Source organism: Amblyomma americanum, chromosome 1 (assembly GCF_052857255.1).
Source record: "Amblyomma americanum isolate KBUSLIRL-KWMA chromosome 1, ASM5285725v1, whole genome shotgun sequence".
NCBI lineage: Eukaryota > Metazoa > Arthropoda > Arachnida > Ixodida > Ixodidae > Amblyomma > Amblyomma americanum.
This window is the reverse complement of record NC_135497.1, coordinates 309,917,661-309,936,897: the sequence shown is the minus strand read 5'-3', so window position 1 is coordinate 309,936,897 and position 19,237 is coordinate 309,917,661. Positions and strand designations below refer to the sequence as shown.

Here is a 19,237-nt window from a genome sequence, read left to right as displayed (position 1 = left end):
GAGGTGCGGGGTTCGATCCCCAGTGCCGCCGGGTACCCACCGGTAATGCAATGGGTACAAGCCTCCCCTGGCCTGGTGCTCGGCTTATTCCGGGTGAAATGCTTGTCAAATGGGTGTTTGACCCCACCTTGAGCAAGCGAAAAATACCTTGTGTCATGGCGCTCTTTGGCCGCAGATGCCCTTGCGCCATAAAAGTTCATTATCATCATCATCATCATCATCGTCGGGTAGAATCCCTGTCGCAAACTAGCCTCTATAACTTGTCTAGCGCATGTAAGCTGTATGCAACGAGAAATCGTATAACACAACCCGGAATGATGTACGACAAATGGTTACGTCACAGTTTCGGTACGAATGCTGTCGGGAAAACTGGCGCCACATTGAGGTCGGCCAGTTGGGATTATTATGGACGAACCACAGTAGCTTTTTGTCTGAAGTGGCAGTACTCGGCTGGCTGTATGCATGTTACTGCCGCTTGAAGACGTAACCTTGTTTTTCTTGCTATCGCTGGGATTTTCTGTTCCATCTGCGAGTACACACATTAACGCACGCCGCCGGCTTTTCAAAGATTTCGCATTAAAAATGTGAGCTGCGTCTGTATTTGATTCAAACGACGCCATTTCATCCATGTGCAACATGGGAAAGCTGACTTCAAGAGCTTTCAGCATCGTTTTTTAATGCGAGAAAATTTCTAGTCCCCCAGGGTTCAGCGGTGTGTGCCGGTGTGTGTGAAGCCAACGTGGTCCCAAAACCCTTGGTCAATAAAGTTATTTCTTTCCCTCTTTCTCTGGGTACCAAGAGTAACTGGCCCACTGGGTCAGTGGACACTTCAATCACGCTGTGAGTAGCGGTGGCGCGTCCACCTAAACAAAATAGGGCAGTTATGCGGCTCTCCTTTTATCGAAGTGAACGGAAGGTTTAGACTGCGTTCAGTTTGAGGAAAGGAAAGGCGCATAACTGACTCCCAGGATCAAGTCATTCTGCCTGAAAAATCTGCTAGATAGCTAAATACGCATTGGCAAGGCAGTGGCATCCGTCATCAAAAGTGTAGTTTCTTCTCATCGAACCAGATTTTCAAGTTGGCGAGTAAGAATAAATCAGACGAGGTCAAACATAGAGAATAGGGAGGGGTGTTGATGAACTAATTCGAAGCCTCCTTTGTGCAAATTATATGTTGCAGTGATCGATTTGTCGGTTAGCGCGTTTTCTTGTTAAAATGATGTTTCTTAATTCTGAGCCACTACGTGCTATTTGAGCTTCCTTTAAAACTGTTCATGATGATTGTATAATGCGGTGTGGCTATTGCTTTGCATTTCTGTAAGTCACTCATGATGATGATTCCTTGTTCGTCCCAAAAACACGCAGCGATCAGCTTCCCAGGCGACAAAATGGTTTTTACTTTATTTGAAGTGCTTTCACTAGGCATTCTGCGCTTCTTAGACTGATGTTTCAACTTGGGGTTGAATTCAGGTTTCATACACGACCCGAATCGGCGGAATGACTGCTGAGGAAGCCTGGGGATCGATATATGCATCTTCAAGTGCTGCAAGGAAATGTCTTTTCGCCAGTCGACATTCAGCGATCGCTGCAGCCATATCGTGCACACTTTTTCACGTAGAATTCTTCGTGCACAATCCTGTGGGCTATTTTAGTCGAAACGTCTACAATAGCAATCTCGCACAGATTCATTCGTCGCATAGATTTTTTTTAATTTTTTTTGCGACGTCCCGATTGTGTGGCGGCTTCCACTAGGCTTTCAGAGAGTGTATCGTCCCGATAGTCGAGTGTATGGTTTCCCACGTTTAATTTCGTTTATCTCAAAGTAAACTTCTTCAGCACGGGTACGGAGTGCCCGTGAACTTCATTAAACTAGCTCAGCTTTGATGTGTGCGGTCGCTAGCATATTTAGGTAGAAATGTTTTATCACTGGTTCGAAATTCGTGATCTTTTCATATCCGTGCCAAAAGCTTCAAGGGTATATCCGACTTGAACGCAGTGCAGCGCTTCTTCATCTGAGCTTGCATGAAGAGTTATACTTGCCAAACGTGGAGCCACCAAGAGAATTGTGGAGCCATTTCATAAAAATTGGGCAGACATATCAAACCAACGTAGAGAAGGACACACATTAAAAAAAAAAACTATGCGAGAACATTTGCTTTGTTTTGTTGGAGGAAAGTTTTACTTATGAGTAAACGGCCAGAATAATATACTTGAAAAAACATTGCGGCATCAACAACAAAACCAATCTGTGCTTTTCCCATCGCAGCTGTCAACCCCGCGCGGCCGCGCCAAACTTGTTCAAAAATTTTCGTCATCAGTAGCTTCCTGGTGCGCTTCCCAGGGGGCAGCAGCAGCCTGCTGGCAACGGATGTGTCTGCCATGCATGTGGCGGGTTGAATGGCTTCTGTTCTCATCGGCTCACCGATTAGCTTTTAATATGTTTATGGCTATTGTCTAAAGTTTACAATGCTTTTAGAAGCTTAATGTCTTGACGAACTGCGTCTAATGCCGGTTTAACTTATTGTTTGACGCTTCTCGGCGCGCCGGAGGCACCAGAGGTGAGTGGAACCATGCTCGCGCTCCAGCCGGCGACATCATCTAACGATTCTTGTACTTTTTCCTGATGTTCTTTCGTTTCTGGCATTTCCGTTGAGGTTCCTTTGCAGGAAGTAGTCGTCCGTATTTGTTGCTGATTTCCGCTTTTTACACTTTATATGATGTTTTCTTTTTGGTTTCGGAGCAATATGCGATGGACTCGTCGCATCTCGCTTTGCGATTCAGTACGCGCCAGCGACTGTCAGCCGCGAGAGCAGATAGATGATTTAGTTTAATTGCCTGCTTCCTGTCCGTGCGTGTGGTGTTCGCTTGCACGTATCGACGTTTGTGACTGGTACTGTTTTGTTAAACGTAGCTCCTCTCGAGAGCTAATTCATTAATTGTGACATCGTCCCGGAGTTTATATTTAGCCTTCGCTGAGCGTGCTGGCTCAAGATAATTGAGCCGCTCAGCCCGCTCTTCCGTCCGTACAGGGCGATGCCGAGCAGCTTTGTGACGCTCGCGGAGGCTGAGTATTTTAGTTTTAGCCTTCAGTAGAAGCGTCATCGCAAGCGTTACACAGCACAGAACCGCTCTGCAATCAAGTGCAGGCATCGCGCGTGGACGTGCCCTTTCGGGCTGCATTAACTCAATGACCGGGACCATCTTGTTAGACATATTTGATGCGGGGCTTGGTCTCCTTGTTTTTTAGAAGTGATGGGAACTTGTACGTACAGCTGACCTTGCTCTAATTGCTCGGCGCTCCATATTGTGGTCCGACTGCGCAGCGTTCGTTACAATGCATGCAATAGAATGGGACGTCTTAGGGCTGTCTAGAACTTGGACCTCTCTCCGAGAGTCCAGTTTCTTTTTTAAAGCTATCCTCTACACGCCTTGAGCCGTGTTTCCCTAGATGCAGTTATTGTGGTCGGATGTTGAGAGAAATTCTTCTCTCATTTTGCGGGGTTTTGTGTTGTCTTCACATATGAGTGGGCTTTGTTGTGGACATGAAATATTTGAAATCACCAGCAGCAATTATGCGGTCTAAATTGTTACAATAACTGTAATTGAAAAATGAAGGGCAATGTTTACTTGTTGCTGGTCATATCTTTCACTTTGTGCATACAATCGTAGCAGTACATGTTTGCTTTGGGTCTGGTTGGCTCATGGTGGAGGACTGACTACTTCATAGCGTAACACACGTGACAAACGCACGCACACACAAAAAGAAAAAAACTGTCCCGCTCGTTCAGTCTGCCTCCTTTTTTCCTCACATGTGTTGCGCTGTGTAGTAGTATGACGTACAATTAATATGTCCTTCGCTTATATCCGTTGTTTTGGCACCTGCGGGCTGCTATAGAAAGCTGAATATTTAGTGGGTAATATATGGCAATTGATAATGTTGGGAGAAGGAAGCAGGATGGGAGGCTTGAAATATACGAACAAGCAAATAAAAATGATTTTCGGTATAGATTGGACCAAATGCCTCTGTGTGCCAAGCTTCTGGGCTAATACCACATGGACGACCTGTCTTGCGGGCTTTACGCTGTTAGCATTAAATTTTTTGGCTGCTTTATCTGTAGCTGCACTCACCAAATTTTTCTTGAAAGTCTCTGCATGCTATTGTACCTTAGACAACTCTATCATCGTTTGTCACAGTTCTGAGCAAACAAAAACTAATACTTTTATGACTGGACTTTTATGACTAAAATGCCGAACCTGTTAGTTCAAAATTTTCTTCAGTGGATGTGCCGCACTGGTGCACATTTGTAAACATTGTGCCTTGCTAGGTGTTGATGCAAAAGTGGGAAGAATATAACTATGTTTGGCCTGTACTAGCAGAGTTTTAGCTGTGATTGTGTTAATAATAATTTGTTTTTACCCTTTTGGCATTGTTTTTACTTATTGTGCTGGTCATTGCCTGCTACTGTGATTCGGGCTAGAATCCACTGAAGAAATTCTTCTGCACTGGGACAGAGCCGTGCGAAAATGCATGACTTGTATGAAACATAATTGTTGTAAGTTATGCAGCGCTACTGTTTATTATTCATGCCTTTAATGCAACATGTAATTATTATTTTGGAGCAAAAGAAAGGTGCTAAAAAGTGTTCTCATGCTGATCACGCTTCGTTGTGCTTCATGTGCTATTTATTTTACATGCATGATGGGGTAATGATTGCTTTTCAATGCCTCTTGTCCTTCACTGCATGACATTGGTAATGTCAAAAGCTATCCTGCGTCTTGCTGCTGGAACACTCCTGGATCCATATGCAATTCCCAAGCTTGCTGTTGATTAATTGCTTCAATATATGGCTTAGCTTGTTCCTTTCAGCAAAGGCTTTCTGATTCCCACATCATCATTGAAGAATTAGGAATAATGTTCGAAAAAATGGCGTGGAGTTCATTTAATGATAACTTGGTTTAGTTGCTGTTGCGAATAATTTTGTTGTGGTGACAAATGCAGCACAGATAGGTTGCTTGTGGGTCTACTGGTCAAATTTATTTTTCACTATGCAGTACACCAGCTTTGCATGGGACTGTTAACATGAAACTCTCCGTTAAGAAATTTGCCAATATTTTATTCATACCTACTGTGATAATGAATATGAACTTAGGATTGTGCAGCCTGGAATTGCGGTAGTTGTAAGAAAGACTTGTGCACTAATTGCATGAATAAACGAAGTATCTCTCTGATTAAAAAAGAGTAAACACGATCTGTTGCTAATTTCGGATGCCTTAATTATCACGCGCTCGGGTTAATGTGACAGCGGTCGCGGCAGTAGCACATTGTAAAATTGTTTCATTAACGCCCCGCTTTACTTTGACACGGTGCCGCGTTACTTGACGCTGTGGAACTGGTGGAAGTGCCATCTTTCATCTTTCCATTCCCGGTTGAATTGCCGGTGGGCAACCAAGTTAAAATGTCGCGCGCGTGCGTGCTTTGACAAAGCAAAGACAAACAAACAAAAAGAACGAAAGGAAGTCTCGGCAAAGCCGCGGTCTCGCGGTCTATCTATCTATCTATCTATCTATCTATCTATCTATCTATCTATCTATCTATCTATCTATCTATCTATCTATCTATCTATCTATCTATCTATCTATCTATCTATCTATCTATCTATCTATCTATCTATCTATCTATCTATCTATCTATCTATCTATCTATCTATCTATCTATCTATCTATCTATCTATCTATCTATCTATCTATCTATCTATCTATCTATCTATCTATCTATCTATCTATCTATCTATCTGTCTGTCTGTCTGTCTGTCTGTCTGTCTGTCTGTCTGTCTGTCTGTCTGTCTGTCTGTCTGTCTGTCTGTCTGTCTGTCCGTCCGTCCGTCCGTCCGTCCGTCCGTCCGTCCGTCCGTCCGTCCGTCCGTCCGTCCGTCCGTCCGTCCGTCCGTCCGTCCGTCCGTCCGTCCGTCCGTCCGTCCGTCCGTCTGTCTGTCTGTCTGTCTGTCTGTCTGTCTGTCTGTCTGTCTGTCTATCTATCTATCTATCTATCTATCTATCTATCTATCTATCTATCTATCTATCTATCTATCTATCTATCTATCTATCTATCTATCTATCTATCTATCTATCTATCTATCTATCTATCTATCTATCTATCTATCTATCTATCTATCTATCTATCTATCTATCTATCTATCTATCTATCTATCTATCTATCTATCTATCTATCTATCTATCTATCTATCTATCTATCTATCTATCTATCTATCTATCTATCTATCTATCTATCTATCTATCTATCTATCTATCTATCTATCTATCTATCTATCTATCTATCTATCTATCTATCTATCTATCTATCTATCTATCTATCTATCTATCTATCTATCTATCTATCTATCTATCTATCTATCTATCTATCTATCTATCTATCTATCTATCTATCTATCTATCTATCTATCTATCTATCTATCTATCTATCTATCTATCTATCTATCTATCTATCTATCTATCTATCTATCTATCTATCTATCTATCTATCTATCTATCTATCTATCTATCTATCTATCTATCTATCTATCTATCTGTCTGTCTGTCTGTCTGTCTGTCTGTCTGTCTGTCTGTCTGTCTGTCTGTCTGTCTGTCTGTCTGTCTGTCTATCTATCTATCTATCTATCTATCTATCTATCTATCTATCTATCTATCTATCTATCTATCTATCTATCTATCTATCTATCTATCTATCTATCTATCTATCTATCTATCTATCTATCTATCTATCTATCTCCCTGCCTCATTCCCGCGTAGTGCGCCGGAAGCTGTTCGTTCCGTGTTTGTGGCACGGCGCTAACGGCGCTCTTGACACTCTATGGGTGGCCGCACGAATTCCTCTCGCGCTCTGTGTCGTTCTTCGGCAGTGTCTGTGAAGCTCGCTTGTTGCACTGTGGACTGAACGCACGCTTCGGGGATGCATCGCGTTCTGTTCACTTCTTGCTCGTGCAAGCTTATTTGCTAATGACCCGGCCGTGACAGACATTTCAAATAACTGCTTCAGGCGTCCGCAGTGCTCCTCCCAAAGCGGCTTGCCGACGCGCGTAGCAAACGTGACGCAGCAGACGCAGTCCACGCGGTCGAGCCGCCGAAGGCTATGAATATGCGACTTTTCGAGCGAACACCTAAGATGATGCCAGTGCTGGAAGCTCGGATACTGAAAAAAACAAGAAATGGCTGGTTTTTTGGATTCTGTCGCTTCAAATTTTGTTGTGGACGAAAAAAAAAATGCCCGAGGCGACTGGCATTCATATCGAAAATTAAGTTTTATTGCTTAAATCTAGGGGTGTACGAATGCTCGAAATATTGAATACAAATCATGAATGTTTGTTAGCCGGCTCGAATTAGATTCGAGAAAGGGGTATTCGAGAGCTTTAGAACATTCGAAAATTTCCATTCGAGTGTCGAGCCGACTTTTCAATGTAAATCCGACCGTGACAAAACCAAGCAATTTGACAAATTATCCGAAGATCGAGTTCTAAGTCAGAAAATTGGTACAGGGTTGCCCCGATCGCTTTCTTCTCCGTCGTTTATCGCGTGGACCGGTCACACGCGGACGGTGATAAGCTTGGACGCCGTGCTAAATTCCGCAAGTGGGCTCTCCCACATACCGCGTGTCATGAGAACAAGGTGGCCGACCACCCGCTTCGAACAATCTGAACGCGAAAGCGCGTAGTTGTTCGTTTGATCCGTCCATAATGTGTTGCATGCGCAGCATACCTAACGTTCACATCCGTGACACTCGACCTGTTGCCTTGACAGCTCTTCTAGCGTGAGCTTCGCCAGCTTGTTTTGGTCGACTGAGGTATGTGGGAAAGCCCACTTGCGGAATTTCACATAGGGGACAGAGGGCATGGATCCTGTGAAATTCCCTCCTATAGCGTGGCGCACTGCAGACATGCGTGTAACGGCAGGCGTGACTACGATAGCAAGGTCCCTGTCGCTAGGCCAAAAATAGCCTGGCCACGTAGTTTAGGTTTCTGAGGCTCTCCGCCAACGGCGGCTATCCGCGCATGCGCCTGCTGTCCGATTCCATCTGCGCTGCTTTCAGGCACAGACTAGCGTCGGTGGCCATTTCTTTTTCTCCGTAGGAACATCACCGTTCCGGCACCAAAGAGCGTTCCCCTCGCAAATTACGCCCGCGCTGTTCTTCCAGCACCCCGAAACTGCGTGCTCGTCGCATGTTTTCCGCCCGCCATTTTTGCGATGGAGCCTTTTGGCATGGCTTCACCTCATTTTCGAATTTTCGGATGGAGGTACATAATAACTCTACTTCCGGGTTATTGATTCATTCCCTATGGTCCCAAGTCCAAGTTAATGAGGTTTTACTGCCCATGCTACTTTAGTTTCTAGTCGTGTCATTTATGGATTTCATTTTGTTGCTCATTTTGCATGACCGCAGTAGTGGTTGCATACTGTTTTGCAGCGTAATCAAGCAGTATACATTTATCTACATATTTTTTGTTTTGTATGGTGAGGACTCAATCTAGGTTTTTTTCATTCAGGTTGCAAAGACCATGCACTATTTAAAAAAAATTGTGTGTGGCAATATTTTTGTAGGTTACTGAAGAATTTGCATGATGAAAACTAAAAGCCTAGAGTGCTAGCAACGCGGCAAAGAAGAATGGAGGCAGTGGCTGTTTTTGTGCGCATGCATTGATCATGTTCTTTTTGTTCTTTGGTTCATGAGGAGCCACAAAAACTTTGTCAAAAGTGAATATGAACTTTCATGTTCCTTAGAGTTGCACTAAAAGGCATCACAGCCAGTTTGTTGCTTGCTTAGAAAGGAGCTTATCAAGCATCTGGCTCATATTGCTCTTTCAAATCTGTGTTTGAATACGGTATAATTATAGTGCACACATGAGCTCTTGCAGTGTTAGACAGAACATTTATGACCAGTGGACATGGTCAAAGAACCATGCCATTGGGCAAAATGGGAGTCCAAATATTTGCAAATTACCTTTTCCATGCCACTAAAACACAATTTGCCGTCTTATTGCCAAAAGTCATGTCTACTTGCAAATGTGGAGGCAAACACATTACTAAAGTTTACAAGCCTTTTTCGCGTATAATGTCCGTGGTGCAAGAGATTAGAGAAAATAAAGTGTATTAATAAAGTCACTTTCCATCTATTTAGACAACCCTGAATGTTTTAACCCCAGCTAGCATGGTTTCAAGCAGAATTTATTACAAATAACACTGCTTATAGAAACATACTATGGCTTTTTTCATGTGTGGCTTGCTTAGATCTGTCAAAGGTGTTTGACTGATAAAAGCCCTTTGGGCAGGTTTCACACAAAGAACTTCTCACAAAACTAATCAACTTTGGTGTTAGCACTACTGTTGTGAATTGCATCAAAAACTACCTTACAAATAGAGTGCAATTCGTGGAGGTAAAAGGGACTAAAGCAGGGACAAAATGTAACCTCAGGCGACCTTCAAGGATGCATGCTGGGATCTGTTCTTTTCCTTCTATAGCAATATCAGCAATATGTCATGAGGCATTGGCTTTAAACTTGAAAATTATTTTGCTGATGACTACTGTGATATTTACTCTAAAGATTTGAAGTTTTGAAGGTCAGGTTGCTCAGCATTCTTTACTGACAGAATTTAATGATTATTTTGCCAAGCGTAAAACAAAAATGAATGACAAAAATTGTTTGCCAGAATAAATTGAAAGCATACTTATGAGTTTGATGGACAGCCTTTGAATTGCATCAGAAATTTTAAGTATCAGAGGGTACCAGTTTATAATGATTTGAATTGCAAAGCCCAAAATAATCATCACAGAAATTATTGTTCTTCAGGCACAAACTGACACTTGCATATAAACACTACAGTAGCAATAGGTTTAACCGTAGCATGTTCAGTGCTACAGTACACCAACATTGCGTGCCAGCATTGTTAAAGATATAAAAATGATAATGTAAAAAATTTAAGAGAATAGTAGCTTGGTTTATAGCCTTGAAATATGGCACAACTGATTCGGTCACTGTTTTTACTCCTGGAGGTAGCCCGATTTTGTGTTATGAGTTTATTGCACAAGTGTCTATTTACACTGATTACAAAGCAATACATGACACATTGGTTGTCATACTGGCCCTGACAGTTGTGGTAAATTTTTCTTTGTACCTAATAACATTTGAAGAATGGGATATTTTTTTTTATCTCATGTAATTACGTCATCTGGCTCAGTAACTCAGTTTGAAAACAATATCCAGAAAGGCTTCAGAACACCCTTTTCTGCATAATTCCCATCTGTCTTAATTCTGCAGGTTTTTATTTTTGCTTTGTTTTTGTTGTTTTTTTTTGCCCTCATTCACTAGTTGCAAGTATATATTGTGGCTGTGGGATCTTTTACCTGTAGGTTTTTCATATGGTGGTGCAAATTCAGCACTTCGTTGTGGCATGCTGTCAACTTAAGATTTTGAGAAATTGTGAAAATTTTCTACTTTAGTTCTTTGCATCCAATAAAATATATGACCTGTATCAGCCGTCATAGGGCCAGCTGCATCTATAAAGAAAAGAAAGAAATGATAGGCTGAATGCAGGTTGTGGTTTGTGCTAATGTTAAACAGAACTTCTCCCATCGTATGCTCACATTAGCACATATGGATGGGTTATTGTGGGAGGTGTTATGGAATGGGTATTGTGCGCTTTGGTGGGGATGAACATGAGGCTTAGATTTCAGTTTTCATTAACACTTGGTTAAAAACGTTTTGTCCACCAGTTTCGAGACGAAACAGAAAATTGGGAAGCAGTGTCCTAGTTATCTTCTGACCGACAGATTTGAAGTTAGTGACTTGCACAAACACTTTCCAGTTGAATAATTGGCAGATAGTCTGTATGCCATGATTCGTTCTTTCAATTGTTGGCAAGTGCACCAATTAAAATATGCCCTTTACTATTTGCTTTTAACAAGGCTGTGATGGAGTATGCTAGCAGTGAATGAATAAATCATCATCACTGAGAGCAGTAGGGAGTCTTTTTATTCTCATACAGGCAACTGTTCAGTTGCATGACCTTTTGGGTAGCTTGCCTTTTCATGGTCTTTCATTGTCACATTAGGTGACCTGGAATGCATCATTATCAAGTATAGACAGCTGGCAAAAACTTTCTTTGCCATGCACAATTACAGAACATCAGCTTGAGGGCAGTACTGAAAATGACGTCTATGGAAAGTGATTGATAAGCATTTAGCTCTTGCACATGCTAACAGTTTTAGATGCAATGCGCAGGCCTGTAGGGGATCTGGCTCTAATCATAGGTGTGTTGTATTCCTGTTTGGGGAGCAGCCAAAGCCAACGGAAGCTGAAATGGCCGCACATTTATGCCTGAAAGAAGCGGAGGTGGTGCGGCTGGTGCTTGAGTTTCTGGCCAACTGGGAGCTGAGCATCAGCCAGCTGGCCCTGGAGCGGGAGTCCGGTGTCATCAACGATGCCCTCTCCAATGATCTGCTCTTCCTGCGCCAGCTCATTCTTGATGGGCAGTGGGATAATGTGTTAGATTTCGTCCAGCCTCTTGAGGACATGGAAGCCTTCGACAGCAAGCGCTTCAAGTCAGTATTCAACATTTTCTTTTTTTTTCTTTCACACTGTCTGGCATTTTCGTTTTGAAGTTGCATGATGGTGGGTTAACTGCAATATTTCCTCATGGCTTCATACGTTAGCATGCTAACTAACATTCCTAAATTCTGCCACCATGGGTCTGTAAGTAGAAACATGCTGGGCTTTTGACGCTCTGTATCTTTCTGCACTGCCGGAGTGGATACAGGCAAAAATGAATGTCTTTTGGGACAAGTGTTTGACGTGTCATCACTTGTTTACGTCAAAATGTGCTTTACTATTCTTTTATGGTGGTTTCCAGTGAGGCTGGCTATCACGATATATATCAAAAGGTAAGCAGGATGACGATGGCTGTCACCGGTCAAAGTGGCCAGATGTCTCGTCCTTGGCTCAGCTTATTGCCCTAAGCTTTTTGTATTGTGAACAGCAGTGATGCCTGACAGTGCTGGCATCGCTGCACCTAGCTGATATAATTTTGTGCTGGCATTGTGCACAGCCTTCATTATGTTATCCCATTTGTATTTGACACACATGAAGTGCCTGTGTTCAGAGGGTGCAGGATGTAAGAAGGTAATTCATCGGACAAAATGGACAATGTTCTCATGCCACTGTCTTATCTGAAATTGGGCTGTTGTACTCGTGCAGGCAAACTGCTGGAAGTGTGTTTTTATGAAGCTGGGTAAGGGCTCTATGCAGGCTTGTCAGTGTCTTTGATGTCTTGAAATAGTTTGTCTGTGCCATCTCTGCTAACTGGGCTAGGGTCACTGCCTAAGCAAGCCCGCCTGCATTTTTCTATGCCCTACAGGTTCTCTGTGCTGAAACACAAGTTCCTGGAACTCCTTTGCATCCGGTCGGAGGCTGGGCTGGTGCAGAGTGCGGAGCTAGGTGTGGAGCTAGGTGGCCTGCCTTGGAGCCCTGGAGCAATGCGGCCCGTCTCGTGAACGCTACAACCAGCTGTGCCTGCTGCTGACTTGTCCCCGGCTGTGTGATCATCTTGATTACAAACACTCGAATCCCAGCAATGCCCGAATCAACTGCTTTAGAGAGGTTTGTCTTTTTGCCATCAAGTATCCAGAAAAATTATACTTCGTACTTCATATTCTTCTGCATCTGCATTGAGTAGCTGAAAACTATGTAAACCGTTGACACCGCAGAGTGTTCATGGTGCAGGATAAAGGTTAGCTTGTGTGATTGAAATGAAGCTGAAGTGCTTCTAAAATTAACTGAGCTTCAGTTGCCTTGCCTAGCCATGAAGCTTGAAGAACCACTTCAGCATCTATAATTCTGAACAGGCCTGAAATAATGAGTTGCTTGATGACTGTGCAGAGGCTTTAAGTTCGATCGCTGCCACAGCGGTTGCATTTTGATGGAGGCAAAATGCTAGCGGCCTGTGTGCTGTGCGATGTCAGTGCACGGTAAAGAACCCCAGGTGATAGAAATTTTCCGGAGCCCTCCTCTACGGCATCCCCCATAGTCTATGTCGCTTTGGGATGTTAAACCTCATAAACCATAAACCATGTGGTGCAGTGGCAGTTCAAAGGAAGTTTTTGAGCATGGACAGAGAGCTTTGTTTTAAATACTTTTAAAGGACTTATAGGGACAGTGAGAACGAGTTGAAGTTGGCCTTTATTTGTAGATTACCATATTCTAATTATAGACAGGACAACTCACACTGAAAACAGAGCTTGTTTAAGTTTGCAAAGATCAAGAAATTATGTGCATGTAATGCCTCCATTGCTAGTTTTCATAAACAAACTGTGATGATGCAGAGACAGTTTTTCATGGCAGGTCCCTGAGGCAAGGCTATACCGCCATCCATTTATTTCAAGGCAGTGTTCGGGGAGTTCGTTTCGATTTTGGTGTCACTAGTTTGAATTGAGGGAGCGGGAATAGTTTTAATCCAGTTGTATTCAGCAAGAAAGCTGTTTTGTTTCTAGACAAACACCAGCACAGCTAGAAAGAGCCGCAGAATCGATTTTTACATACAACAAAAATCGGATGGAATTGTCCTCACTGTGTTTTTTATATTTGTGGTTCTTACAAGTGACCTGCTGTTTGTGATTGCTGTCCTTGTGAAGAGTTTACACTGCCAAGCTTGAGTAATATACTTGAGTAAGACATGTCGTGTTAGTTGGCGTAATTGTTCAGACATGGTTAAGTTGCGTAAAAAGGACACAGAAACAGGGTACAGGGTGAACTCAACGAGCTCATCCTACATACCCTGTCTTGTGCGTGTTTTTTCATGCAATTTATCATGTCTGAACGCATGAGTAAATTTCATTTCATTTCGTTTTACTACCGTAAAGGCCCCGAGGGACATTACATAGAGGGGAGGCGTCATCACAACATCAAAGCATTACATTGTGTCATCACACGCTAACAGATGAACAGTCTAAAAAAATATACAGTAGGTGCGGTGTACATATTCATGTTTGCATACATAAGTAACATATGCATGAGATTTTTGGGCACAAAAATAGGTGAAAAAGAAAACAGACAACAATAAAACAAAGGAGGTAAAACAGCTCACATTCGGGTCAGTAATTCTGCCTAATCACATAGTTGCGTTACCAAACTGTCTCCAAATTTTTCGTTGCTCGTGATGTAGACATTGTCTTCTGGAAGGTCGTTCCACTGATTAATCACAAGATGAAGAAATGACAATCGTAATAAATCTGTTCTAGCAAATAGAGGCTCCACTTTATAATTATGGTAAAAAAATACGAGTGGCAGGTTTAATTTTCTCAGTGGTATAGACAGAAGGGTTATGGTAAAGCTTGTGGAAAAACATTAAGCGATGAAATTTGCGCCTTGTTTCCAACAGCTGAGGATTTAAGTCGCCCTTAATCATTGAAATGATGGAATACAGGGAATAGTTACATGAAATAAATTGTGCAGCTTTGTTTTGCAGTGCTTCTAATTTGGTTATTGCATTGGATTGATAAGGGTGTGAATTGTGAATATTGTGAATATGTAAGTTACGGGCTTTTTTTGGCATCAGTCTGAATTCTGTAAAAGATGTAAGTGAAGTTTCTTGCAGTGTGGCAAACTGGCCTGTCATCAAAACACAGAAATTACTGCAAAATTCAGAATTAATTTTTACGTGCAGGCCTTCTTGGTCATATTCGTATGATACCTTATAAAGTGTAGCCCATTTTAATTGCTTCTTTACAAGCCTCTAGACCCATGTACACCTCAGTAAGGTGTGTTGTATGCACACGCTTCATTGCATTATAAGTCCACCTTCACAATGGCTCTGCCCCACCACTTCTCCATTCCCTCTTGCCATACATGCATTGTGTCGGTTAAAAAATGGTTCAGCATGTTGTTTGGGAGCGTGCTTTTAATGCTGTGGTCATGTGTCTATTGTGAGTCCTGTCAGATCAAAACTTGGTTGCTGGTGGCTAGATTCTGCAGGAACTACTGTTGTGTTTTGAAATTTGGACAAGTCACGGAATGTTGTGTTCATTGATTATTCCGAAAATTTTAGCTTGTAATGAAAGTGTGAAAAATCAAGCTGTGCAAAAAAAATTGTGGTATGTTTACACTTAAAAGCACTGTTTGCAACAATTGCGGCTAGCACATTCTGTCGCTGAGACTGGCAGCATTGATTGCCAAGTCAAGAATATGTTGCCCCTGCTCGCATGTATATATTTACCTACGATACCCTACGATAGCTACGATACCCTTTTTTTTTCTGCCTGGCATTCGGTGCTTAAATTCCCAAGGTATATTCTGTGAACCATCATATCTGGGCATAATGAAGCATTAGTGCATTTTTACAAAGTTGTTGGAGCCTTTTTTTCAAGAGAAACAGTTTGAAGTAATTATGGCTATACATGACTACTTTTTATTTGCTTCTTAAATACGTGCACTGACCCGCTGCAGTGGCTCAGTGGCCATTGTTCAATGATGTGTTCATCATTGTTCAATGATGGCTGAGCTCAATGATATGGGATGGAATTCCGGCCATGGTGGCTGCATTTCACTGGAAGCGAAGTGCACAAACACGCGCGTGCTGCACCGTGTCAATGTGCATCAGAGACCTCTAGACGGTTCTAATTAATCTGGAGCCCTCTCCACTATGGCATCTCTCATGGCCCGTGTGCAACTTTGAGATGTTGTAAACTCCATTTTGGGTAGAAACAGCGCAAACAGACGGAGGACTGAGAACCACCACATAAATTTATTTAAAATAAATTTTAAAGACCACCACATAAATTTAAATTGAAAGACCCACACAGTCTTTACAAACAGAGGGGCGGCTCACAGCAGCTGGATTTGACCGGGGTGAAAAGTGAGCTCAGCGCCAATACGGATAAAGAAAGTAAATGTTTTCAAGCCAGTTTTGTGATTTCACATTGCACCTATAATGTCGTCTCTTCATGAATCAAAACCAAGTTCATGCTAAAACAGGTTGTAAAAGTGTGAAACGTCATTTCAAAGGCGATGTACCGTATCTTATGTACTCGCATAATTTGTGCACTAATTTTTAAAAAAATTACGGCTTCCAAAAAGGGGTGGGCAGATTATGCGAAAATATTTTGAACATGTCCTAAAAACCTCTACAAAGTTCATAGAGCGCAATAGTACTGTGTATTGCTGCCTGTACGTAGACCTCGCTGGCCCAAGAAATTCCTCACTGGCCCAAGAAATGTCTCGCTGGCCCAAAAAATTCTTGCTGGCCCCAAAAAAAACGTTCACTCCAAATATAGGGCCCACTCCCCTCTCACCCGCCCCACGTTATGTAGCTCCCTGCAGGGCGGCATGCCGGCGCCTGCGTTTTTCAAAGCAACAAATGCACAGCGATACAATTGCGGAGCCAGCAGTGGGAGGCAAAGGAGATAATGGATGATAAAACTGCGCCCTCGTGTGCGGCCTGGCTGACTAACGGTAAACCGAAAAGCAAATGGTTCGGTAGTTTCGGGAAGGCGACTGCCAGCGCAAATGAGCCGGATAAATGGCGCATAATTCGTGCCCTCACCGCTCGCACCTTTTGCAACTGCACATAGCGACTCGGCCGTGCCGATCTTCCCAAGCCTGCATTGCACGCAATCACGTAGATGCTGGTGTTCTGGCGCAGCAGAGAGTGCAAGATATTCCTTTCAGGCGCTAATTAAATCTGGTGAAAGGAAAAATCATCTTTTGTATAGATGACCATCAGTTGACTAAGCAAAAGTGATGTGCAATTATGCAAAAATGTTCATATTTAAGCACATTTTATTCATGTTCACATTTGTGGACATAGCGCCTTAAACCTGATCCATGAACGTAAACACTGCTACATTTGCTTGCCTTTTCTAACTGATCGTTAGACATGAATAAATGTTTAGCTGTCAGAATATACACTTCTGGGAATTATTCTGTAGTTCATGTCTTATAAAACAGATAAAAGCAGTCATTCTGTGACGACAGGCAGAGGAAAATTCGGTATTTCGATCTCCGAACGTGGCTTTTAAATGTGCAGCCTTCACGTCGGCACCGTTGTCTAACATATTCAGAAGTTGGGGCCAAAAGTTGCTTTCATCATAAGTAGTGTTTCAAGTCCAGCTGCGTTGTTGAAGGGGCCTCGAGTGATCTGAGCACAGGTGGAAAGGGAGAGAGAGATAGCACCTTCTGGCCTGTTTTACATATGGTATTTACACAGATGAGCAGTGATCTTTGAAGGTCGTAGTTTGCTCAGTTTATGCCAGAGACCTGAAACAAACTGCCTCCTCGCTCTACCAAAGTGCTCATTGTTGTTCTGTAGCCTTGCAGCTGAGCGGCCAGTTCTGAACTGACCCTGGTGTGAGGGCGCGAGCTCCCCTTCTTCATTCCCCCTTGTGTAGTGCTGCCACGTACGGTAGGGTGCCTCGATGACCGCTCGCCTCCGCTTTCAGGGTGAGAACACTGCCCGCGACGGCAACATGTTGGGTCACACTCTCCCGTTCGGCTGCATAGAGCGCGATGCTGCGGCGGTCTGTTTGGAAGACAAAACTGCCACTACCGCGTGAAAATCCGTAAACCTGGTGTTCTAACAAGAAAGGGTGGTACCAGATATGTTTCAAACAGCGAACCTGAGTTAGTTAAACTAAAATATGTGATGTTTCGCAGCTCATCTGCTGAGAAATTCGGCCCCTTGCGAACATTCGTTACATTCTCACAGCGGTTGTAACATTTCCAGCGCTACCTGCACACCCGTATACTGTACATCTCGATTGCTTTTCCAACAGTCAGAATTGCTTATTTAGAGCTGGAGTTTCATAATCGCCAAACATTGCCACTCGGGCAGTTCTAATGAGAATATCAAGCTTTCCTGTCAACGACAGTTTCGAGGATGTTTGGGCATTAACTTCCTTCTCTGTTGCTCTGCGACAAAGCAGTGGCAGTATATAAGAGATAAATATATCAAAGCATAACAACTGTCATAAGATTTTGACATACACTGCTCACCTCGTGTTTGGGGTGTTGTTGAAACAGACCAGTGAACTGTGTAGGAGTCTCACTATTTAATGGTAGCACAAAATTGACTCACATTATTTTATAATTTGTCTTGCTTTCAAGAAATGTGTGAAAAGGTCACCTTTGTTGAATCTGCTACTGCGTGGTTTTCTTTCATAGTCTACAATTACCTTGTGCATGTGTATGATTCACTTTGCACAAGAGCATGATAGCCATAACCACTGCTTATTCGCCGTGAAATTTTGACTTCAGTTTTGGGTAGGTTCAAGGCAATGCCAGCTCGTAATGACCAGCCTGTCCACTTCAACAAAACCAAATTAAAAGATATATTTTGTGTGTCGCTACTCCAAGCCTCTGCACTTTTCGCCATCGGAATACGGCCGACATCCAATGCACTGACCATAGGAGTCGGTGTTGCTGAGTGAAACACAGCACGTAAATATCAGAACAGCAAAGAATAATCCATTTATTTACAATATACATGATACTGGAGGTACACATTCCTCTCTTTGTTCTAAAACAAAATGCAACTTGTATTCACTGAAAGCCTGCGCTTGCTACTGTTTTGGTTTCATAGGATCGATCAGGAAGTTCAGGTGTGTTCAGTCATTGTGCAAAAATATGAAGCCTAAGGGACACAAAACGGTCAACAAGTTTCTGGAAAATTTCTGAGTGCTGTGTGCACGAAACTTGTTGGAGGGCCACACTACTGATAATCATTTTTCGTAGCGTCTTCACTGGCTTTTGACACGACTAATATCTCTTGTTTCAGAAAAAAATGAAATTTCCTTTCGCACTGCCCATCAATTTTCAGATTTTAATGGCTTGCGTAAGTTAAATTTTTCCCACTTTGTAAAAATTCTTTCAGCTGAAAGAGTTTTTAATTTTTAATTCTTTCCAAGAAAAACCAATAAAAACGACAGATGTCTTGCAGAATAATCAGCAATTTGTCGCATAGTACTATCAATCAACGTCTATTCAGCACTATTCAGAGGGAAACTGACCATGTGCATAATTGTTTTGCGGAACAAGCCTTTAGCAAACGAGAAAATATGAACGTATTGTTTCAGGCATGTCCTCAGTTGTCCGCCCCAGAAGAGTGTGGCGACGGATCGTTTGGAACAGAAATTTCCTATTACTGCTTGGAATCCTTTACATATGGTGGTGTAATGAGACAAAGT

General features: G+C 42.6%; 1 protein-coding gene across 1 annotated transcript; it reads left to right on the top strand.

Annotated features, from left to right (window-relative positions):
- The first annotated feature begins 2,398 nt into the window (after positions 1-2,398).
- LOC144098567 (WD repeat-containing protein 47-like) lies at positions 2,399-12,688 on the top strand. The gene is made up of 3 exons (XM_077631313.1): positions 2,399-2,558; positions 11,346-11,608; positions 12,421-12,688. Exons 2-3 carry the CDS (start codon positions 11,367-11,369, stop codon positions 12,554-12,556), a joined length of 378 nt encoding a protein of 125 aa, XP_077487439.1. The 5' UTR covers positions 2,399-2,558; positions 11,346-11,366; the 3' UTR covers positions 12,557-12,688.
- Positions 12,689-19,237: the final 6,549 nt, after the last annotated feature.

Excerpts from the sequence above, each read along its gene's own strand:
- LOC144098567 (XM_077631313.1), top strand. The coding sequence starts at position 11,367 with ATGGCCGCACATTTATGCCTGAAAGAAGCGGAGGTGGTGCGGCTGGTG. Across the intron at positions 11,609-12,420 it reads TTCGACAGCAAGCGCTTCAA|GTTCTCTGTGCTGAAACACA; the intron begins GTCAGTATTCAA and ends TATGCCCTACAG.